This window comes from Eulemur rufifrons, chromosome 7 (assembly GCF_041146395.1).
Source record: "Eulemur rufifrons isolate Redbay chromosome 7, OSU_ERuf_1, whole genome shotgun sequence".
Taxonomy (NCBI): domain Eukaryota; kingdom Metazoa; phylum Chordata; class Mammalia; order Primates; family Lemuridae; genus Eulemur; species Eulemur rufifrons.
This window is the reverse complement of record NC_090989.1, coordinates 145,641,460-145,665,380: the sequence shown is the minus strand read 5'-3', so window position 1 is coordinate 145,665,380 and position 23,921 is coordinate 145,641,460. Positions and strand designations below refer to the sequence as shown.

Here is a 23,921-nt window from a genome sequence, read left to right as displayed (position 1 = left end):
AGCCAGACCTGTCTGACCTGTCTGGGCTGCAGGCCAGAGGAGCAGGCCGCACCCTGCTCTGGGGAGCCCCAGTCTGGGGGCCTGAGGAAGGTCGACCTCCCCCTTAGGAATGATAATGATTCCTCCATCAGAAACCACTGACGGAGATAAGATTTGGGTTCTCCTCTTCTTGCTCTGATTCTCTGCCTCTGTTGGTATGTGCTGGGTTCAGTCATCTCTGGCTTACTGGTGAGAGCACAGACAACACTGGGCTCAAGTGGTAGCTCTTCTACCTAGTGAAGTGACATGCAAATTACTTACCCCCTCAGTGCCTGGGTGTCCTCAATACTGTGCAAATAATAACACTGTTCCCCTCATAGGCTTGTTTAGCTCATACATACAAAGCATTTAGAAGAGTGCCTAGAACATGCAAGCCCTGAGTTTGCAACTTCCATTCCATTTTCATGTTTCTGCCACTCTTTTTCCATGTTTAATCCTTTCATTTTTGCCTGTCCTTTAATTATCTGTCTCTTGACCCTGGACATGCATGGACATGGCCACATGGCCGTATCAGTGGCCATTAGAGGACTCATGGTTTGGAGTCTGGCCTGTGGTGGGGCAGTATGTCCCTATAACCAGCTTAGCTAGGGATAGCTAGGCCTTAGGCTTCTCAGGGTAGAGTACCCTGGTATGTTCAGTTGTCCCGTCTCTTCCTCCTTCCCTGGTGCCTGGAGACCCTTTGGTAGCGACTGCTTCAGCATGTATGATCCAAAACTTGGGCCTCTCCAAGGGCTCAGAGGGTCTGCTCTGACCGGTCTGGGGGTCTGGGTGGCAGCCCTCAGCAGCTCCAGTGCCATGGCAGGAAGCCTCCACAGGCTTCTACCCCACGGATTCAGCCCATGGCTGGACCGAGTCCTGCCTGCTCCCATCTAGGGCCACAGGATCAATTCTTGACTTTTTTTTTTTTTTTTGAGATAAATGAAGACAACTTAGGTTTTACAGCAACAAAAACATGATTAATGTACAATCCCTTTACAGCATCATTCTCTATACAGACAGACCTGCCTCTCAATAAACCTGTCCCAACAAAACTGGGCTGTAAAGCACATCACAGGAAAGGGGACTGGGTTTTCCCACAGGAAAGATGGAGTAACTTGGGGAAAGCATTCCAGATCACCAGCTCATACCAAGAGGCCATGCACGTGACCAGGAGTATGTTATAAAAACAAGGCTCCGCAGCCATCAAGGATGATGCATGCTGCTCTAAAGGGATCCTTATCTGTTCACTGTTCCTAAACCTTAGTCACTGGACTTCTCTTGAAAACTGCCCATATCTGCATTCTACCCATTCTAAATATTTTTCTTTGTTCTTTTCTTTTTTTTAAGAGACAGGGTCTTGTTCTGTTGCCCAAGCTGGAGTGGAGTGGCACAATCATAGCTCACTGCAGCCTCACACTCTTGGGCTCAAGCAATCCTCCCAAAGTGCTCTCTCAGCCTCCCAAAGTACTGGGATTACAGGTATGAGCTACTGTACCTGGAACTAAGTATTTTCCTTTAAATCAATTGTATCAATATGTTTAAAAGTTAGACCCATCCTACCCATCCTTTGGAAAAGCACCCATGAATTGCTGAGTTTGTTGTGCTAGTTCTTCTCTATTATATAAAAATGATGTATAGACACATAGTTATTAAACTTTAAATAGAATGTTTGCTGTATATCACTGGCAGAGTTGTACCATGATTTGGGAAACAAATCTAATTTCCTGCCACAGATAGGGACACTGACACTCAGAGAGGGGAAGGGATTTGAGAAGGTCACATGGGGAGATCCAAAGGCCTCCTTACTCCCAGTTCAGAGTTCCTTCCCCTGAGGCCAGACTGGCCCATTATTGCCATCCTGAAAAACAGGAAGAGCAGTATTGGGAGCACAGCAAAGGTGACCTCTGTCACCCTCTTGCTAGTTGCAATTGACATCATTCATCTAAATAGGGACCACTGCATTTGCCGCCTTAGGCATTAAAAGGGTTTCTGGAGGATGAATTAGTTGGCCAATGTCCTTTACAAAAGCTAAGTGGAGACTATTTTTTCTTGTATTTTCCTGTGCCAGGCAAGGGTAAACAGGTTTGTCCCAAACTGTTAAAGACCAGCTGAAGAGTTGGAGAGTGGGTAAGGCGAGACAGACGTATGAACAGTGTAGGACAATGGCCCCTGCAACCCGCAGGCCCTCTCACACAGGGCCTGCGCTGGGAGGGCCTTCTGCAGCTGGTCCTCCTGCCTGGGCCCACTGCCAGGCAGACTCGGTGGGTAGCATGGCAGGGGGGAACAGTTGCTTCAGGATGCGGGGAACCAGGCAAGAGAGGGAAGGCAACAATTTAAAAATAGCTGTAGGGTACTTTTCTAACCACCATTCTACTGGGAGCTCCATCTTTGTCCCCGCTGTCCTCTCACAGAGTCTGGGATAAAAGTGAGGTCTATTAGAAAGTATCCAGCGAGCCCAGTGATGTTAAGCCAGTTGATAGCTTTCTTTCCAGAGCAAAATTACTTCCTGTACCTTAAAAACATAAAGCTTTGGGATGTCCCTTAGGCCAGATGAGACATGAATCAAAATAAACCACAAACAGTATAGAAACAGGGAAGAACATGTCATTTTCTGAGTCCCTTCTCTACTGACCCTCTTCTCAGCCCTCCATACAACTTCAGTAGATTGATGGCTTCACTGGCTTGGGCCTCTCGAACCACAGCTAGGGCCTCAGGGACCCCTGGGCCTTTTCCAAAATTTCCTCTCTTATCTTCGGATAGTTGGGGTGTTCTGAGAGGACCTAGAATAGAGAATGGATGTGCAGCATCAGACGGGTCCCCACCACTGTAGCAGGCCCTCTCCCGGCCAGTGTTGGTGGCTTACACTGTGGCAGACTTCGATGGCCTCCACAAATTTCTTGTCTTTCAAGTAGTTGAAAGCAAGTTTGAAACCTGTCCAGGGACATGGAGAACACAAATGGTAGCACCCTGATGATCTGAGAACCCCTCTGCTTCCCACAACAGGGTACAGGCCTCGAGTTCTGGGGGCAGGTTGGGGGTCCTCCAGCCCACCTCCCTTCCACATCCCACCCATGTGCACCTTGGACCTTGGCTGGCTGCCTTACCAATGGCAGGGTTGGCGTGATGACTATACTTCCAGGCCAGCTCATAGTTGGTGGCTGCATCCTTGTAGGACTGCTCCTTCTCCATGATGAAGCCCATGTACTCATAGGCCTTGCAGCAGGACTGCAGGGAAAGGCGGTCAGAGCCTCTGTGGAGCGCTAGCCACAGCCGGTCCAGGGGCCAGGTGGTACCGGGACCAGGAGGGGGCAAGGAACGGCGGTGAGCTGCATTAAACCAAACCACAAAGGGACCCCAGGGGCACCCCTGCCCTTGCGAGGGATGAACTGTGTGCCCCCGGCCGGGCTACCCGATGCCGGCATAACCGCTTTCCGCGCAGCCCTTCTGTCCCGCGGTTCGTGGCACGCTCTCACCTGCAAATGCCCTTCCTGGCCAGACCCCACGAACTTGTCCCATCTCTCTCCGCTATTGTGTTCCCTCCTCTGGAACAGCGCGCCTGAGCTTGTAGTTCCTGTCCTCATCTATCCCCCACGTGCCCTCTCGTCCCACTTCTTCCCGTCTGGTCCCTATTTCGTGTCTCCTCTGTCCCCGAAGCTTGCGCGCCCTTCCTGGAGCTCTGGAACCACCCTCCCATACCCCCAACCCCCGCCCCCGCCCCCACCCGGTCGCCCCGACGTCACTGCGCCCCCTCGCCTTGTTGTACTGCACGCAGCGCCGCAGCAACTCCGAGGCGAGGTCGAACTTGCCGCCCTGGCAGTAGATGTCGGCCAGCAGGAGCCAGCTTTTCTCTAGGTCCTCGGCCTCGGCCAGCACCCACGGGGCCTTGGCCAGGCGCTTCAACTGCGTGCGTGCCTTGGGGATCTGCTTCAGAAGAATGTAGGCCTGCGCCAAGGCCAGCAGGGCGGGGACGCTGTCCTTCTGCACAGCGGGTAGGAAGCAGGTGTTGCTACGCCTTGGCAGTGGGTCGGCCTCTGCTTTGCCTCCCGCCCGTCCCCGCCCCCGCTCACCTCGGCCTGTGCCATCTCGATGAAGTTGCCTAGTGCCACCTCCACGTTAGCCTTCTCCCTGGTGGCCAGCAGGCACAGGCCCTGCAGCAACCGCAGCTGGGTCTGGCCGAAGGCCGAGTGCGGGTAGAACTCACGCAGCAGCTTCTCGGCTGTGCGCACGCCGTGCTGCTCGGTCTCCTTTCTGTCGCTGGAGCTGCGGGCATGGGACCTTGGCAGGCAGCAGGGCCGCATGGCCCTCACCTGGTCTCCACCCAGAGGCTGCAGGCTCTCCCTGACTTACCCAGGGTTCCACCCCTGCCCCCACTGGTCCTTACTTGCTCTCAGCCACCAAGGTCTCAAAAGCTTCTCCGCCCACAATCTCGTTGTCTGGGTTCAGACAGATCTGCACCATGTAGTAGGTGGCTCTCTGGCCCCAAGTGCTGTCCTTACGCGCTTTGTTTAAGAACTTCAAGGCTTCGTTGGGCTGCCCTATGTGCCTATAGTGGAGAAAACACCAAGAATTAGTTAGGGAAACTGAGGCTCAGAGAGTGCAGGGATACACGGTAGCCACTCTGTGAATTTGCTCAATGCAGGGGCTGGATCGCTGGTCTCCTGGCTCCCTGTCCTGGAGACTGACTTTCTGCCATCCGGTGCTGAGCCTCCTGCACACAGCTGCCCTGCAGCACACCCAACTCACCAGCAGTAGATGCCTCTGCAGTAGTTGAACCCGGGCTCCAAAGGCACCCGGCTGGACACCTTCTTGGCCAATTCAAAGAAGGCAGGAGCGTCTTCAAGTTTGCCACTTCTTCGTAGCAGATCGATTAATTTCCTCAATACGGAAAAATTATCTAAAATAAGAGAGCAGAAATCTCTAGGCTGTGATAGCCAATAGCTGTGTCCAGCAGGGGTGCAGTGGCCTGGCAGAGAGAGAAGCAGGGGGTGCTGGGCCCTTTGGAGGAGCCAGGAGACACTGCTCCTCTGGGCTGAGCAGAGACATTCCAGCAGCTCCAGTGTCTCCTCTGGTCTCCAGTGCTGAGTGAAGAATGATGCTTAAAAAGAGCACTAATAGCAACTAATACTTACATAGTACTCATATCGTACCTGGCACTAAGTACTTTACCTATATATTAACTACTATCATCCCTGTTTTACAGGTGGGACAGTGAGACACAGAGAAGTTAAGTAATTTGCCTAAGGTTACACAGCTAGTAAGTGGCAGACCAGGACCCAGGCAGCCTGGCCCCAGGACGTACACTCCTAACCACTGCAACCTGCTGAGCCCATGGGCAGACTCTGAAGGGGAAGTTTTATGCTGCAGTGAATAGGAATGGAGCTACACATCAGGGGAGAATTTCTAGTCCTCTCCAGGTGGCTGTGACCTCAGAAGGGGACTGTGTTGGGCTGTGATTTGGGGACAGACAGGCTGTCCTGGGTCCAGTGCCAAGTGCCTGAGACCAGGAACTGGCCCCTTGGACTCGGGAAGGGCCGGCACGTTCCATTGAGTCTTTATCAGTTTCCTGCCTCTCTGGGAACAATCAGAGAGGAAGGGGCTTCCTCTGCCCACTCAGGAAGGAGGGGAGAGGGCCCACCCTTCTCGGGGAGGGCAGCCCATGCTCAGTGGGAACTGATGTATGCAGTCTCAATGGGCAGAATTACCTGGCGCTTTCTCCAGGACTTGGCGGTAGAGATTGATGGCTGCTTCATAATTCTGTTTTCTAAACAGCAGGTCAGCCATCATCTATCAGAAAACACATAAGCTTCTGGAATTCCTGACAGCAGCTTGCATGGGTGTGGGGGGAGACAGGGTGTGTGTGGGGAGGTAGCGGGTGGTGGTATAAGGAAGAAAGGTAGAAAAGAACTTCCAAAACGCCTCCCTAGGCCCTGGGAGAAGATACCAGAAAGTGGAGACTGCCTGAGCAGGAGTTCAAGCAGAGCTGGGTTGAGGATGGAAGGGTAAGGCCAGGGGTAGAGGCCAGTGGGGCCTTTTGAGTTTACAGAGCCAGACCTTCCACCCAGGTCTGAGCACTGCCAATTCCAGACAATAGAAGGAGAGATGGGGACTCCCTCCTCTGCTCTGCAGGGGCTTAGCCTCTGCTCCTGGGGCAGCCCTGGAGGAGGTTTTGGTGATAGGGAGGAGAGAGGGAGGATGGGAAGGGAGGGCTTTTCCACATACTTCCTGAAGCCCCAGGAACCTGTCCCACCCTTGCCTTCACCTACAGTGGATGCGGTTTCCCCTGGAATGAATGAGCCTCACCCCTCCCCTTAGACTGGCCCAGGAAGATGATGCTGGCCTCTGCCAGCCAGCCCACCCCTTCTGAAGAGTGAGCAGGTGCAGCAAGGAGTCTTGTTTGCCTGCCAGCCCCTCAGAGGTGTGTCAGTGAGGCATCTGAGGGTATGGGGCTAGCAAGCAGCCTGCATCTGGTCACAGGGACCCTGGGGAGGGGGCAAAGGGGGTCCTGCGGCCTCCTACCACAGAGGCGGTCTCATGGTTCTTCTCAGTCTGCAGGAGGATGGCACAGTGCTGCTCGCACAGGTCCAGGTGCCCCTGGAGCAGGTAGAGCTGCGCCAGCTCCAACACCACCTAGGACAAGGCCAGACATAATAAACTAAGTAATGAACACTGTGGGAAAACCTGGGGATTGTCCTTGATAGTTCTTTCCCTCGTACCCACTTCCATTAGCTCTGCCTTCAAAGTGTGTCTCAAATTCCCTGGGATAATGTGTCTGGCCCTCGCCTTTTCCCACCCAGTGCTCCAGTCATACCACATGTCGTACCAACGAACCTCTGAAAGTTGAGCCTGGCTACCCAGTCTTATCCTTCAGCTTCAGCTCTGGCCTCTCTCCTCTGGGAGCCCTTTGTGCCCCAGACTCTGGGGCAGGTGCCCTTCCCCTGAGTTCCCATGGTGCCCTGTACCCACACGCAGGCCTGTATCATACAGCATCAGAACTGCCCATGCTCTCATCTGTACCCTCTGGGCAGGGACCATATCTTGCCCTACTGTCTCCAGGGCCCGGCACAGTACCTGGCACATATTAGGTATCTGTTAAATTAGTGAATATTAAATGAATCAATGGATCTGTCACTAAGCTTTCCAGCTATGCTCAGTGTGAATATCACCGTTCCCTCATCTGGAGCCACACCTCCCTCACAGCTCTATGCCCAAAGAGCCCTTAGCCACAACCCTCATCATCTCCCCACCTCCAAGGGAGACCTGAAAATGTCAGACTAACATCACTTTCAGCAATGTCTTCTCCACTCCACCCCCCACACATGGCTGTCCAAAGCGAGCCTTTCCAGCCTCGCTCCAAGGGCTGCAGCAGGTGAGGGCCCAGGGTCAGCAGGAGCAGAAGCCTCACCTCCGGGGCCACTGCTGGCTGGCCTCCCATGCCTATCATATCTGCAGCTCCTTAGGGAGGGATGGAGAAGGAACTTGACCCTATACCTGGTCAGGGAGCTTAGCAAGGCATTGTGCCCCAAAGAGAGGGAGCAGAGTCTTGCTTTGAGGGCCACCCACCTTATTGTCAATGGGTGAGTAGGAGAGGGCATCCTTATAAGCCTTCACTGCTTTGGCATACTCCTTCTCTGCCAGGTAGTGCTCTCCAAACTGGATGCAGATACAGGCAGCCAGTTGCTTCTGGGACGGGATCATTTCTGGTTGCTCTAATGGAACCCGCTTCAGTATCCGAGACTGGAGGTCCAAGGCCTTGGGAAACCAATAAAAGCAGGATCAGAACCCCAGAGCCTTACATGTCAGTTCACAGAAAGTCTCAAACTCTTATTTCAAAGCCAGCAGTGTCAGAAAAGGCATCTTAAGTGCCCTTGAGCAAATCTGAGTCACCCTAGACAGGCAAAGCCACTGGCTGAGTATACAGGAGGCAAGCTGGCACTGCCTCTGGGGGCAGGAGGAGAAGCAAAGGCATACAAACAAAACATTGTACTTACTGTTTACTTGCTTCCATCACACCTTGAGGCACTATGTCTCATTTGTTTTGGCTGCTCTAACAAGCACACAGTAGGTGCCCAATGCAGGTTGTGTTTTGTTCTGAATATATTGCCTTGTTGGGAATTTGAGGAAGTATCCACAAATATTCCCAACACAGAATGATCAGGTGAGCAACCAGAGAGCATGGGGGCAAGAGGAAATGATGATGCCAGGGTTAAGTCGTAGGAAGCAGGCACGAATCAGCACTTGGTTCCCAAGGGACAAACAGAGGAATGGAAATCCAGTGGTAAACAAGGGAATAAAGCATCTTGAACAGTCTTATAACCACAGAGTATAACCCAGGAACAAGTGAGAGGCCACACCCCTGGTAGAAAAAATGAGAAAGACGTGACAGGAATGGCCAGGGGCTCTCAGATCAGCCCAGCGTGGAAGGAGCATGGGTTGGGACAGGCCAGACCTGGTTCAGATCTCAGCTCCACTGCTTGCTAGTACAGCCATGCGCCATCACGACTTTTCAGTCAACCATGGACCACATATACAATGGTGTTCCCATGAGATTATAATACCGTATTTTTACTATATCTTTTCTATGTTCAGATATGTTTAGATACACAAATACTGGCCAATGTGTTAGAATTGCCTATAGTATTCAGTACAGTAACATGCTGTACGGGTTTGTAGCCTAGGAGTAGTATGGTGTAGTAGACTATACCATATAGTTTAGGTGTGTAGTAGGCCATACCATCTAGGTTTGTATAAGGACACTATAATGTTCACACAAGGATGAAATCATATCCCTGTCATTAAGCAATGCATGACTGTTGCTATGGTTTGGATGTGTCCCCCAAATTTCATGTGTTGGAAACTCAGTCTCCAATGTGGCAGTATTGAAAGGTGAGGCCTTTAAGAAGTGATTGGATCATGAGAGCAGAGCTCTCATTAATCCATCATTGCTTAATCTACTCATGGATTAATGGATTAATGGGTTATCATGGGAGTGGAACTGGTGGCTTTATAGGAAGAATTAGAAGAAGAGAGAATTAGGTCGCATGTTAGCATGCTCAGCCCCCTCACCATGTGATGCCCTGTACCACCTTGGGTGCCACCTTAGGACTCTTCAGAAAGTGCCCACCAACAAGAAGGCACTCACCAGATGGGCCCCCGAAACCTTGGACTTCCTAGCCTCCATAACCATAAGATGTAAGTTCCTTTTCTTTATAAATTACTCAGTTTCAGGTATTCTGTTATAAACCAAAAGAAAACAGACTAATACAACTGTACTTGACTTTGGGCACATTTCTTTTTCTTTTTAATTTTTTAAAATTTGCTCAAGTGAAGCAGTAGGAGTGTAGAAAGAACAAAGGAATCTGTAACTGGTTGTTATCAATTAGTTGTAAACACCACTCTACTCGGACCAGCCTGGCACACTTCTTAACCTCCTAAAGCCTTAACTTAGGTGGAAATGTCACAGTGCATATCTCAAAGGGCCACTGTGAGAATTAAATAAGAAAGCAAAAAGCCTATTATAGAACCTAGCACAGAGCATTCAATGCATGGGAGCTACTGTCACTGCCATCATCTTTAGGACAAAGGCGTTGTCTTACTTCCTGCCTTCCCCAGCCCAGTGCAGCCCAGCTCAGAGTGTTTCGGTACACCATCACTGAATGAACAAGGACAGGGGAGGTCAGAGGTGTAACCTAGGTCCTCTTTTAAGGAAGAGGTCTGGGGTTCCTCCAGGCCTGGAGCCCTACCCTTCCTCCTCCTTCAGCCCCCATCAGCAGAGGGAAGATGAAAAGTTTGAGTCTACTTGTCAATTACCTTGTTCAAAGTCTCTATCACGTCTTCTTTTTTCTGGCTCTTGTAAACTTTTGCCAGCAAAAGCAAGCACTTAACATCATTCATCATGGATGGGATATCTTTGGCTGCTAAATGGAAACTCAAATTAGTGTTCTCTGGCTCCTGGGAAGCTGGGTTGGTGGGGAGGGCTGGGTTCAGGAGGGCTCGGTTCAGGACTCTGGCTAATGGGGGCAGTGGTGGGTGGGCAGTATGCCTGCTCCAAATGCTAGAAGTGAGTTAAAATGCTGCCTTACCAAATTCATGTTCCAGTGCCTGCTTCAAAACTTTTTCTGCTTTGTTGAACTTCTTTAATTTGAGGAGCAGTTCAGCCAGGTTGCAGCACAGAAAGTCCTGTCCGCTAATCTTCTGGGCAGCCTCATAATAATTAATTGCCTTAGTGCAAACAAGAAACACTGGCCTCTGGTCCGGTTCTGCACTAAAGTGCCTGACACCACATTCCACTCAGTGGCCACCACATCAGTGGCCACCTCCAGAACACGGACGCCCCGTGAAAAGGCGAAAAGGCCCTCCCGGGGCTCAAGCCTCAGCGTAAGCAGGGATGGGTGGTGGTGGGGAGCTGCTGAGTTCTCCCTCTGGCACCCCACTGAGCAGGGAGCTGGGGTAAAAACTCAACTACTCCCCTCTCACCCAGACCCCCCTCCCCGCCCCTGTGCACTCTCCTCCACAGTTCCTGCTGGGCTGGACCTCCCCACCCCTTCCCACCCCAGCCCAGCCTGACCTTGCTGTACTGGTGGGTCTTCACATAAGCTTGCCCGATCCTGCTGACCAGAAAGGCGTCATGTGGATTCTTCCTATAGGCCTCGTCATAGACCTCCAGGGCCTTCTCGGGCTGGAGGGGAAAGTGTCCAGGGGTCCTTCTCTTCTCTCCCACTGGACAAGTGAGAATGGGGGGCCATTTGGCAAGGCTGTGAGGCCCCTCACTCACCTCCTGAATGTTCATGAAAGCATCGCCCAGTAGGAGGCTAGTGTGGGGGCCAGGCAGATGCTCACAAAGCTCACTGCAAGAGTAACCAAAAGCGTATCTCAGGCCTGTGCACCCCCCATACTTCTGAAGCCATCTCCTTCTCTTCTTTCCCACTGATCCTGACTCACATTCATTCATTCATCAACCAGTGCTTATAGAAAGCCCCCCCTGCATGAGACCCTGTGCTTAGCTACCTTAGATAGGCTCTCCTCATCTGTCATCTGGCCATGGCCAGGGCCTCTGCCTGTTCCTCTTGGTACACCCCCAGCCTTCCAGACCCCTTCCCTATGGCAGCCACACTGCTCTTTCTAAAACTCCAAGCTGACTGTGCCTCCCTACCATGCCATCCCTCTGCTGGATGGCCTCCCCTACTCCCCCAGCACCCGACACCCACCTGAAATTGCCCAGATGGAGTCTTGCACGAAGAAAGGAGTAGGAAGACACCCTCAAGGTCCCAATGCCAAATCATACAGAGACAGCAGCTTGGGGCTTCAGATCTCTGCTCTCCATCCTCAGCCACCCCATCTTGGCCACATCCAAGTCACTGGACATTACCCAAGGACAGGCAGAGCTAGGTGCCAGGGCAGAAGTGTGTTTCCACGGCTCCTTTGGCATCTGCTCGTGGAGCCAGGCCCACAGTCTCCCACCAGCAGGTGAGCCGTGCAAGGGGTGCCGGGGAGTGGGGGAGGCAAACAGCGCTCAAGGCCAATTCTGTTCTGTGTCCTCAGAACTCATCCCTCAGACAAGGCTTACTGACCTGTCATGCTCAAATTCTAACCCACGGGAAATTCCATACTTTTATCAAACACACTCCAAGGATACAGTCCAGAGACCTAGGCTGAAGAACTACAGTCTGAAGGAAACACTCCCTAAGATACCATTGGAGACGCAGCTGCCCTCGTGCGGCCTGTGGGGCTTACCGGTAGCATCCGATGTAGAGGCGGATGTCTTTGCGGGTCTGCAGGTAGATGCTGGCCATCTTCTCCCTGGCTTCCACGTAGCAGAGCTGCTTGGGTGTGATGCTCCTCAGCACACTCAGAGCCATGTCTACATTGCCCTTGCTCAGGGCCAAGTCCACGCTGGCGATGGTGATGTGGACCTCCTCTGGTGTGCCGCTGAACTCATTGATGGCATCCTGCAACACCTTCGTGGCCTCATGCTGAAACATGGGACCCGAACAGAGCCTCCATTTGGTGCACAAGTATACATTAGGCAATCAAAGAGCCTGGCTCCCGGGCCTACCCTGGCCCTCCAATGTGTCCCAGTCCCCAGAGAAGAGAGCACAGCATTTCTTACCAGCTCCCCGTTCAGCCGGAGGGCATCGACCAGTTCCAGTAAGATGGACACCCGCTCACTGGGCTGCACAGAGGGCCTGCGGAACTTCTTGCCTTCCTCCATCTTCAGAGTTGGCAATTTCATGATCATTTTCAGTGTCTTTATTGCCTCTGGATAGTCTCCAGCCTTGTTAAGGGCCCTGGCCTTGATGAAATGGTAGAGGGGGTGGTCTCGAACCTAGGAGGAGCACAGCAGACTGTGTGGGGCTGTAGTTCACTGCTGCTGCTGCTGCTCACAGCAGCCAGGTCCAAGAATGCCCTGGGAGCTCACTGAGCCTGCCCCTGCCTTTGGGCCAGCAGAAGAGTCTGAGGGACACAGGTAGCCAAATGGGGGCTTCAGCTAGCTGGACTTTGGGATGCTGAGTGTGTGACAGGGCACAGAGGATCCTCACCTGGAAATTGTGGCTGACACCCAGCTCTAAGCTGTGGGAGCACATGGCAAAGTTGCCCTGGGCCAGGTAGATCTGGGCCATGAGGAGGTGGGCGTCCGTGGAGGTGGGGTCCAGCTCCAGGCAACGCTGCAGGGTGCTCTGGGCATTCTCTGGCTCTCCTAGAAACAACACACACACCTCTACATGCAGGGATCCTCAGGGACTACTGAGACTCAATATGTAAAGGCAGAATGAATTTTATATGTCCTGTTACCCCGTTGGATATTTTACCCAGTTCTATTCTGCTTCACTCAGAGGTCCCTTTCTGAAGTTAAAACTGCGCAGTTTTTGCCTTGATCCAGACAAAAGTCATGAAACTCAAACCTCAGCGTAACCTCCTTGTCTCACTACCCACAGGGAGACAGCTAAGTCACTTCACTGCTCCATCTGGAGGCTCAGGGGAACACGTAAGTCTCAATTCCCACACCTAAGAGCAGAACGAAACCTAATAATAACAGCAACAATAGCAGCCACAATTTATGAAGCATCTACTCTGTTTAACACTCGCAAAGCACTTTAGAAAGTCTGCCCAGCTCTGTAAGGCTGGTATTACTACTGTCTTTTAAATATAGGACCTAGAGCTCCAGTGATGTAAGCCACTCAGCTTGGAAGAGACCAAGTTGGCATTTAAATGTAGGCCCATTGGGCTCTTGAGTCTCAGCTCAGAAGCCCCTGGCACTAGGGGGCTGAGGGGCCTCCCTGCAGCCAGGCTGACACTTACAGGGTGGTAGTGGCAGGCTGGGGGTGTGTATGGTCAGTTGGTAGGGGAGCCCTCTTCCCTCTGTTGCCAGGTCCCTCAACAGCTCCTCTTGGGGTCCATAACCTGGTGGGTGGGAGCACCTGCTTCTGGATCCCAAGCTCCCTGCTCGTTCCCTGTGTGTTGTGGAAATGTGGAGAGGTCACTATGGCAACCTAAGCAGCTGGAGACCTTGCTTTGGCCTCAAACCTGTTGGCAGCTGCCAGTACCCTGGGGGGAGCCCTCCCATCCTGGCCTTGTACCAAGGAGACATTGAAGCTGTGGGTTAACCTAGCACCCAGATAAACACAGGGAGGACCAAGGATGAAGACAGCGGCTCTCAGCAGAGTGCGACCAACACAATGCAGTGGCTAGAGGACAGACACAGGGCCACAGTATTCTGGATCCTTTGGATGCCCCCGGACACCAGAGATGGGCCTGGTTTTTAGGCAGACAGAATGGGATGAAAGCTACAGGGAGAGAGTACTTCAGGGGAGGGCTCTGTGCCAGAGAGGACAGCAGGGCACCCATGAGTGTTCTTCCTCTCTTTCCTTCTTTCTCCAGGGTCTGGGCTTTGGGATGGGAGCCAGAAGGGTCCCCAGAACTTCTGAAAGCCTAATGGTACCAAGCTTCACCTCTCCAGGAGAACTTTCCTAACACCTCTTAAAACTGCAGCCCGCTACCCCGCACACCCTGCCTGCTTTAGCTTATTGCTTGTCAATTTCCCCTTACTCTTTTGAGTATCTCAGAAGAAGTTCTGTATCCCAGAAGAAGTTCAATGACTGTTACCTGCACTGGTCAAGTGAGTAATCTGAAAAAGGCTGAGTGGGAGAGACCCCTGCTGGCGAGGGGGTCAGGAAGGTTACTGGCAGGTTGGAGGCTGAAGAAGTACACAAGCCTGGTGAGGGGCATGTCTACATGTGTGCATGCATGTGCATGTGTAAAGTATCCCAGGCAGGGACCCTGTGGACCCAAAGCCAGGGGCAGAAGTCCCATCAGGTGACTGAGCAGATGAACAGATGTAAGAAGAGGCAAGGCCCCGCCTGGCCTCCAAGACCCACTGGCTCACCTGAGAGATACTTGACCTGAGCCATCACATACAGGGGGTCAACCAGGGCTGGTGCTGCTTTGACTACAGGACTCAAGATCACTGCAACTTGTTTAAGAAGTGGAGACACGATCTGGCCTGGTGACCGGGGCTGTAGGAATAAGAGGGGATGGTTATGTGGTTTGCCCTACTCTAAGAGAGACTCCCATTGAAGGGATTTTACTTTATTCCACACTTATTTATTATCCACTGTGTACCTTCTAGTCCTTAGAGCATGAGCTCCAGGAAATGGGGATTTTGTTTTGTTCACTGTTGTGTCCTCAGTACCTAGAATGGTGTCTGGCACATAGTAATGTACTCAAATATTTGTTGAATGACTTATTACAAGGCATTGGGGGGATATTAAGACATGTAAAAATATGATCCTTGCCCACAAGGAATCTTGGCTGGCTAGGAAAGCAGGACAAACAAGTAAAGACTAACATGTTTCTTAGAAGGCTTCTGGGAAAAAGGGAGCCAAGTTCTTGTCTAGGATAAAGGCACAGGCAGGGGCTGGTGCTCTGCTCCTCCAAGTGTGGTCCCTGGACTAAAAGCATCAGCATCACTTGGGAGCTTGTTAGAGATGCAGGGCCTTGGGCTCCACCTACATAGTCAGAATCTGCACCGGAACAACCTCCCAGGTGATTCACGCGCTGCACATTAAAGTTTGAAAAGCGCTGGGCTCCCCAACCATCCAAGACTCAGAGCAACCTGGCGACTGACCAAGTGAGGTCTCTGCCTTTGTCCTTTGAGTGGGCACCATTCAATCCTATACTCCAGACCCCCACCATGAAGATGGGCTTTCCCCTAACCTGCTTGGGGCAGAAGAGCAAGTACTCCTTGGCAATGTAGACCAGGAAGTGGGGGTCCAGCTTTTCAAAGTACTCAGATCCCAGGGGGAGGCCCTGCATGCTGGAGAAATGAAGCTCCACTGTCTCTTTCAGGAGCGCCGTGGTCGCCTGTTCCCCCTTGTGCTTCTTGGATGCCAGAAGGGCTTGGAGGAAAATCAGCACCTGTGGAAAAGAGGCCTGAGTCTCAGAGCCAATGACAGCCTGGGCAGAGCTGGTAGGTGAGGGCAAGTGGAGGTCCAGGGCATCTTGGCTGCTTTCTATTGGAATTTGGTGGTGGGAGGAGGGCTGGAGACACAGTCTTGGAGCAATCCGTGTCTCCAGGGAGCTCTGACCTCCGACTTCCCAAGGGACTGCTGCACTTCCTTCAGGAATTCCAGCTGGTTCTCAGCCTCTTCCAGTTGGCCTTCTAAGATCTGGCACCAGATCATCCCTGTAAGTGGGACAAAACAAGGATGAGCAGCCAGCTCCGAAGCAGAGTCAGCAGTTCACCAAGCGGAGAAGCATGGGTGAGACGGGGGAAGGAAGGTGTTCCAGAGCAGGGGATCTGTTCTAACATCCTCACAGACTTAAAGTGCAATACACATTTATGGAAAAGAATTCAAATCTATAGGCAACATAGAAAAACATCCCTAAGCCCATTCTTCTAAGTGAAGTATCACAAGAATAAAAAAAATAAGTACCACATGTACTCACCATTAAATTGGTACTAACTGATCAACACTTATGTACCCATATGGAAGTAACATTCATAGGGCGTCAGGCAGGTGGGAGGGGGGAGGGGGGATGGGTAAATTCACACCTAATGGCTACAGTGCGCGAAGTCTGGGGTTTGAGCATACTTGCAACTCTGACTTGGGCGGTGCAAAGGCAATGTATGTAACCAAAGTGTTTGTACCCCCATAATATTCTGAAATTTAAATACGTAAATTTTAAAAAATAAATAAATAAAAAAATAGAAAAACATCCTTAGTTCATTCTCTGGCTTTAACAATGTCTCTCTCTAGAAATAACCACTATTAAGAATTTGAGGTACTTTCCTTCAAACATTTTTCCAAGTATGTGTTATATATTATTAATGTATATACACATACAACACAATTGAAACATATATTTATATGTACGCATGTGAGCATACCAAGGGGTTTAAATCACACACACACACACACACACACACACAAAGGGAATCAAATTCCATATACACCATCCTACAACTTGTTTTTTTCCTCTTTATATATGATAGACATATTTCCCCATCACTTTATACGAATCTACCCTATTCTCTTTGATGACAACGTAATATTCCATTGTGGATGTAATCATTTCTTTGACTACTGCCCTATTGAAGGACAAGCTCATTTCACATTTACTTTGTTTTCAATGCTTAGATATTACAATGCCATGATCAATATTTTCATATGTTCAAATTCCTGAAGGAGAGCTGATGGGTCATAGGACATGCATTTTTAAAATGTTGATAGGGGCCAGCTGAGGCTCATGCCTGTCATCCTAGCACTTTGGGAGGCTGAGGTGGGAGGATTACTTGAGGTCAGGAGTTTGAGACCAGCCTGAGCAAGAGCAAGACCTCGTCTCTATAAAAAAAATAGAAAAATTAGCCGGGCATGGTGGTGTATGTCTGTAGTCCCAGCTATTTGGGAGGCTGGGGCAGGAAGATCGCTTGAGCTATGATGACGCCACTGCACTCTAGCCTGGGCAACAGAACGAGACTTTGTCTATCCCCCTCAAAAAAGAAATGTTGATAGGTAGGGCCAACTTGTCCTCCAGAGATATGTGAATTTCTTACTGTCAAAAATTTAAAAGCGTCCTTTCCCCACAACCTCACAGCAATGCTTTAATCTTTGTCAGTCTAAAAAGTGAAAAGCAACTAGTTTTAATTTACATTTTTTTATTATTAGGGAGAATGAACATCTTTTCATGTTTTAAATAGCCTTTTCTTTCTGGTTTATTGGGTAGTGATTTTTTTCTCTTTATATATTAAGATTATTAATTCTTTGTTGTAAAAGTTTTTGATTTGTTTTCCATTTATCTTTTAACTATTTTATAGTATCTTTTGCCATCTAATAATTTTAAATTTTTATGCAAAGAGGTAAAATATTTTCAGCTTCTGAGTTTGCAGTTAGTCTTAGAATCCCCAAAGAAACCCAAGTCCTATTTAATTTTTATGTTTAAATACTTAAGTCACTTGGAATTTATTTTTGAGTATGGTAGAGATGGGGACTTGCCTTTATTTTTTTCCTAATGGATAACCAGGTGTCTAACGAGTAGTTATTGAACAGCCTATCAGTTTGAAATAAGGCCTATTTGTTTATTCCAGCCAGCACTGGTCTCCAGCTGACTTAATTACTGTGGTTTTATGATGTTTTGATGTTGGGAAGGGAAAAAAATCTCTGCCCTTACTATTCTTTTACAGATATTTCTTGGCTATTATGGTATATTTATTCCTGATTGCCTTCCTAATCACCAGCTTGGTTTTCAATTCTATCCATCCCACTGTTTGACCCATCTATGGAATTTTTACCTTACAATGATGTTTTAAATTTTCACCAACTCTTCTTTGTTCTCTGTATCTTTTTCATGGTAGCATGTTATTCACTCATTGACATAATAGCCTCTCCAAACACTGAAAGTGCTTCAGGGGGCAAACTCTTCTCTGTATCCAACCTTAACTCTGCTCCTCAGAGGGCCACTGCTTTGCATGTTCAACTCAGCCACCCTTGCAGACTGCTAGCAGATTGACAAAGGACTAGACTGATGAGTATTAGCACCCGGGCAGATTTCCCCAGCAGGCCAGATAATATGGTGACTCCAGGACACACATGAGTAGGACAGGCATTCTGACCAGGGGATTTCCCTCTGGCTGACTGCTGGGGCTCTCCCTTGAAGGAGGAAATGGGGAAGGACTCAGCCTGGTGGAGGAATGTTTTAGGAGGTTTTGCCTCTGCGCCAAGCATCCCAGTCTTTTTATCCTTCAAGTCCCTGGTGATGGTGGGAAGTCATCTGGGACTCTGCTCCTCTCCCTCCTGCCCCAGTGCCCAATAACAGCCTCCTGGATTCCAGTCTCTGGTGTGGGCAAGGTCCCAATAATCCTCCTATATCTCGCCCACTGCCTCATGGCATGCATGCTTCTTCACTTCGCCTCTGGGGACCCTGAGCTTGGGTTTTTCAATTTTTGTTTTTCCTGAAGCTCTTTGGGAAAAGCTGGTCTACTCATTTCTTTCACTGACCCACCTCTGCCTACATTTGCTTATGGGTTTCTAGCTGCTTGGAATTTCCATGTATTTGATGCCATCTGCCTTACATCTTCTAGAAATATGAAATTCTTCAAAGTTTCTGGTCCACTGAAAGCACTTTTCCCTCTTTCTAGGGCTGTAATGGACTCATTGCCTTTTAAAAATGTCTTTCATCATTTTCATGGGATTTCGGTGTGGTGGAGGAGAGGCATGGCTTGGAGGAGGTCAGCCTGACATGCTGAACCAGAAGTCAAGATCAACTACTCTGACAACTGCGCTGTACAGATGAGGAGCCTGGAGTTCAGAAAAGAGAAGTGACTTGCCCCAAACACACAGCTCCTCAGAGCCAGGGCAAGAACCAGCCTACCTCGAGCACTGGACCACACCAATTCCTCAACCCAAACTAAACACTGCCTCTTCGGTATTCACCAGAGACCGTGGAGTTGGGAGCTTTGAAAGAAAATGAGTGCAATGAAAATGGAGCTCTAGAAAATTCATTTGACATTTATAGAAAGGATAAAAAAAGGGCATCTGGACAGATAGGGAACTAAAACTCTCAAAATTACTCTTTCTGGTGGCTTTCTGCTCAGAGACCTACAGTAGGAGGGTCGACAGAGGGGAGTCTAGAGGCTGTGTGTGCGTGGAGGTGGTGAGCAGAACCGTTTCCAACATTCTCCTGTGGGGACTGAGAAGAGGCAGGGCCTCCGAGTATAAGGTTCAGGCTGTGGGTCTTCCAGTGAAATCAGAGTGTAGACATCAGAGGTCTGACAGAGATCGGAGTGGCTTTTCTTTTTTTTTTTGAAACATGAAACAGGGTCTCGCTCTGTTGCCCAGGCTAGAGTGCAGTGGCATCATTATACCTCACTGCAACTTCAAACTCTTGGGCTCAAGTGATCCTCCTGCCTCAGCACCACCATGCCCAGCTAATTCTTCTATTTTTTTGTAGAGATGGGATCTCGCTGTGTTCCGTAGGCTGGTCTCAAACTCCTGGCCTCAAGTGATCCTCCCACCTCAGCCTCCCAAAGTACTAGGATTGCAGGTGTGAGTCTCTGTGCCTGGCCCAGAGTGGCTTTGATCACACCTCCGAGCATTCCTGTGCCTCTTACATCTATTCTTGTGGATTTCCAGAAAAGCACCCCATCATGCACTGCACCTCTAAACTCATACTCCCTTCAGGGAGAGTGCTTCCCATCGCCTCTCTTCTGGACCCACGAAAGCCACCCAGCTTGGCTACCAACACCCACCCTCCACCCCTGCCTGCCCAGCCTGCATAGACCTGTCATAGCAGCCGTTCTGTTCAGTTTCACGCCCTCCGAGTACCACAGGGAGGCCTCCTTTACTTGGTTCCGCAGGACGTAGATATAGCCCAGCTCTGTGGCTGCACAGGCATAGGAGGGTGTGGCCAAGAAGATGCGCTCGATGAAGTTACACACTTGCTGTAGGATTGCCTGGTGCCTGCCACACTGCGAGAGACAGGCATATGGGAATGGGGGGAGAACAGTCAGTGCAACCTATCTGAGCAAGGCCTTGTCAGGAGCCGGGGACAATTGGGGCTTGGCAGGCTCAGGAGAGCCCGGGAGGCACCCTGTGTCTAGGCAGCTGGGTCTGTGGAGCTGTCTGACTCTCAAAGAACCTCCCACTGGCCACATCTGAGGATTCTGCCTCCAGCCACAGGGTCCTCTGAGGGACCTATCCCCTGTTTGGTCACAGTAATTGGTCCAAGGAGTCACCAAGAGGTTTTTCAAAATTTGAAGCAAGAGGTTTTTCAAAGTGAGAGAAGTTCTTTGTGTCCACTGATGAGAAGTGGCCCTGAGGGCTGCCATTAGCCGCGATCCCTGCTATGTGTGGAGAACAAGGCAGAGAGAATCAGACGCATAAGGAGGGCGAGATGGTGTCTTGGTGGCATGCAACTCCACAGTTCTGTCCCTGAGGTCCCAGAGCTGCCTGCGTTCTTACCACAATTGCTTCTAGTAAATCTTGCTTTGGGGCTGAAGGGTCTGACAGAGTCACAGATTCTTTGGCAGCCTGGTCTATTTTGACCTTCCTTCATGTCAAAGAGGCTTAGGCAGGCCAGCCTTCCCAGGTCACTTCCAAAAAAAAAACGGAACTGGGTAGCCTGGCACCCAAGGCCAGAGCTGGGCATGGCTCTGCTGTCCGGCAGCTGTAATACTACCTGCTCTCCCCAAATATGGCACCACCCACTCCAAAAGCACTTTCGGACCCCAACTCTCTGATCTTCATAGCATCTCTGAGGGGCACCTAGGGAAAGGACACAGAGCCCACATGTCACAGTTATCAGCCAGAGGCAGGCAGGAGCCACAGGGTGTGGGTCAGCAGCCTGGAAGCCAAGTCTGAGCTGGAGGAGAGGGGCAGGGTGCTCAGGGAGCTTCCTGGGGGACCAGGGTCTCCTCTGAGGAGTGCAGAGACAAGCATCGTTTCAGAAGCCAGGAAAGAATCTTACCAGTCTGCTAATCACAAGAATTTTTTTAAGATGAAGGCTTGGATTTTGGGGTTCTCTCGTTTCTAGTGCCTTAATGAGATTTCTAATGTGATCGGCAGCCTGCAGGGAGAAAACAGATAATGCTGAAGGCAACATGCAAAGCCAGAGTTGGGCCGTTGTTCTCAACCCTGGCTGCACATTAGCATCAGTGGGGGGATTTTAAAATACCCGTGCCCAGGCACCGCCCCCAGAGATTGGATTTAACTGGACTGGGGTGGTCTAGGCACTGGAATTATCGCAAAGCCCTGTAGGTAGAGCTTTGGGGAACATTATTCACCCAAAGCTGACACTGTCCCTCTGTTCCTGAGTTTGTGAAGAGGAGCTGCCCTGTTAGACTCGCCCAGGCAGCACCAGGAGCCAGCCCTCGCTGTGTCTGCACCGTGGCCCTCCAGGCCAGCAGCAAACCACCTGTGCTGGCCCAGAAGCCTCTGCTCCACTTTGACATGAGTCACCACATTGGTGCCTCTTTGTCATTCTAGTGAGCCCTCCCAATAGCCCTGTAAGTCAGTGTAACTATGAACTTTCCAGTACAGCAGAGGAGGTCAGAAGGGTTAGGCAATTGGTCCGAGGTCACCCAGACAGCTAGGTGACTGACTGATGCCAAAGCTTGGGTTCTTTCCCATTGGGTTGGGAGTTCTTAGCTTCCAGTTACAAAGTGCCAAAAGAGCAACCCTAGATGGCGAGGGTCCACTCTGTTCAGTAAGCACGAACAAGATTAGAACTAAGCAGCCAGGCTGGGGCAAAGAATAGGTTCCCAGGGTTTGAGGTGGGGGTGAAGGAGGGGCATTAAATGCTAACTGCCCCTGAGATTAACCCTCAGGCCAGGTCCCAGGAAGTCCTGCCCAGGACTCTGGGGTCACAAGGAGCTGAGGACAGGCTTGCTTTCTTGTTACTACCCAGAGAGAGTGCTGGGCCCTTTCCAAGGATTTCACCCAAATACAGACTATTCCCCTTCACCTCACCCTACCCCACAAACCCACAGTCTCAGGGCTACGCAAAAGGAACCAGAAACTTCCTCTTTCTACCATGACCCCTTAGGGACTCGTGATTTGCCATACTCTCCACAAAGGCCATGTATTTTGTTTATTCAGAAGGCAATGTTTTGGCCTTTTTGAAAATGAGAACCTGTTTGGGCATTGAGATTTCATGAAGAATTCTAGGTGCTTCTGACTACATTGGAGTGCTATTTTAGGTTTCTTTGGAAAATTACAAGGCTTAGGAGCAAGTCTTGGGCCAGGTGCTACCTGGCCAATGTATAAGTAATTCCAACCATTCTCTTAAAAAACAAAACAAAACAAAAACAAACAAACAAACAAAAAAACAACATTTCCTAAATTCTGAAACACCACCATGACTTCTACTATTAGTTAACATTGGTTGAATTATTGTAGTGTGCCAGGCACTGTTCCAAACTTTTCCAGTTCTCATCTCATTTAGTCCTTATAACAACCTCACAGCTGTGTGGAATTATGTCCATTTTACAAATGAGGAGCCTGAGGCTTATCCAGGTAGAGACACCTGCCCAGACTCCCACAGGTAACATGTGACAGAGCCAGCGTCAACCTTACTCCCCAAGTTGCCTGACTCTCAAGCTGTACCACCCAAAGAGCCAAGCCAGAGCAGCCCTCCTTGACAGGGAACATGGGGGTGGGGTGGGGAAGAGGAAACCAAGATCCAGGGGGCACCCTCCAAGGCCTTTGTGTTGGGGGTGGGGGACATGGTTACAAGGACTTCCTCCTTGCCTCCATTTCAAGGTTCAACTTCTGAGTCTTGAAAAAACTTACTGTGGCCATGTTTCCTTCTCTTGTAAGCTCATGCACAGCTAGAATTTGGTAGGCATCAATATTGCTTTCATCTTTTTCTAGGATTCTGAAAGAGGAAAAGGAGGCACATGAATTGAGAGTATTGATAGACAAGGCTAGGATAGTGTATTGGCAACTTCTGATATCCTTTTTTTTTTTTTTTTTTTTTTGAGACAGAGTCTTGCTTTGTTGCCTGGGCTAGAGTGAGTGCCGTGGCGTCAGCCTAGCTCACAGCAACCTCAAACTCCTGGGCTTAAGCAATCCTACTGCCTCAGCCTCCCGAGTAGCTGGGACTACAGGCATGTGCCGCCATGCCCGGCTAATTTTTTTTTCTATATATATTTTTAGTTGGCCAGATAATTTTCTTTCTATTTTTAGTAGAGACGGGGTCTCGCTCTTGCTCAGGCTGGTCTTGAACTCTTGACCTTGAGCGATCCACCCGCCTTGGCCTCCCAGAGTGCTAGGATTACAGGCGTGAGCCACTGCGCCCGGCCTGATAGCCTTCTAATATCCATTCTTTCCTTCTTCTTTCAATAACAGAACTCCAAAATTAGCCAGGCACATGGCTGCCCAGAATTAAGACTACAATTCCTAGCCTCCCTGTGCAGCTTAGGTGTGGCCATGTGATTATGGTCTGGTCAAAAAGATATAAGTGAAAGTGATGAGTGTGATGTTCAGTTGTGCTCTACCAGTACATCTTCTCTTTCCGCTCTTTCTTTCTTCCTGCTGTCTGGAATGTGGACCACATGAGCAACATCCTAGAAATGGTAGGGCAACAAGACAGAAGGGGCCTGGGACCCCATGGGGTTAAGCCACCATCTGAGCCCTGAAGCACCACCAAAACTTTACCTGAGAGAGGAATAACCTTTTATGTTATTTAAGTTGTGTGTTTTGGGGTGTCTTTGTCACAGAAACTTATTCTTAACCTGACTGGATATAACCATGGTACCATGGTCTGGGGGTGGCCAGAAAGGCATTTGGGGGCAGCCTGTGACCATAAGATGGAAAGGGAACCTTGATTCAATCCTGTGTCATTGTGAAGATGCAGCTTGTGATCATACTGTAAGATTTTCAATATTCTGTTTCTTTATAGAAAAAGTCAAG

General features: G+C 50.1%; 1 protein-coding gene across 4 annotated transcripts in view; it reads right to left on the bottom strand.

The window, feature by feature from the left end:
• Window positions 1-2,720: 2,720 nt before the first annotated feature.
• TTC21A (tetratricopeptide repeat domain 21A) overlaps window positions 2,721-23,921 on the bottom strand; it is a 30,778-nt gene continuing 9,577 nt past the window's right edge. For 2 of the 4 annotated variants that reach the window (XM_069473461.1, XM_069473463.1), the window contains 23 exons: window positions 22,800-22,884; window positions 20,977-21,075; window positions 19,792-19,978; window positions 15,600-15,697; window positions 15,229-15,429; window positions 14,399-14,528; window positions 12,555-12,712; window positions 12,125-12,340; window positions 11,749-11,987; window positions 10,790-10,862; window positions 10,583-10,693; window positions 10,098-10,236; window positions 9,826-9,929; window positions 7,579-7,767; window positions 6,535-6,645; window positions 5,721-5,802; window positions 4,762-4,912; window positions 4,400-4,561; window positions 4,086-4,278; window positions 3,772-3,996; window positions 3,123-3,243; window positions 2,882-2,949; window positions 2,721-2,798 (listed from right to left, as the gene is read on the bottom strand). In XM_069473461.1, coding sequence (XP_069329562.1) covers window positions 2,721-2,798; window positions 2,882-2,949; window positions 3,123-3,243; window positions 3,772-3,996; window positions 4,086-4,278; window positions 4,400-4,561; window positions 4,762-4,912; window positions 5,721-5,802; window positions 6,535-6,645; window positions 7,579-7,767; window positions 9,826-9,929; window positions 10,098-10,236; window positions 10,583-10,693; window positions 10,790-10,862; window positions 11,749-11,987; window positions 12,125-12,340; window positions 12,555-12,712; window positions 14,399-14,528; window positions 15,229-15,429; window positions 15,600-15,697; window positions 19,792-19,978; window positions 20,977-21,075; window positions 22,800-22,884 — 3,220 coding nt within the window. Of the gene's footprint in view, window positions 2,799-2,881; window positions 2,950-3,122; window positions 3,244-3,771; window positions 3,997-4,085; window positions 4,279-4,399; window positions 4,562-4,761; window positions 4,913-5,720; window positions 5,803-6,534; window positions 6,646-7,578; window positions 7,768-9,825; window positions 9,930-10,097; window positions 10,237-10,582; window positions 10,694-10,789; window positions 10,863-11,748; window positions 11,988-12,124; window positions 12,341-12,554; window positions 12,713-14,398; window positions 14,529-15,228; window positions 15,430-15,599; window positions 15,698-19,791; window positions 19,979-20,976; window positions 21,076-22,700; window positions 22,702-22,776; window positions 22,885-23,921 lie in introns of all 4 variants that reach the window. The other 2 variants (XM_069473460.1, XM_069473462.1) reach the window with 2 other exon arrangements.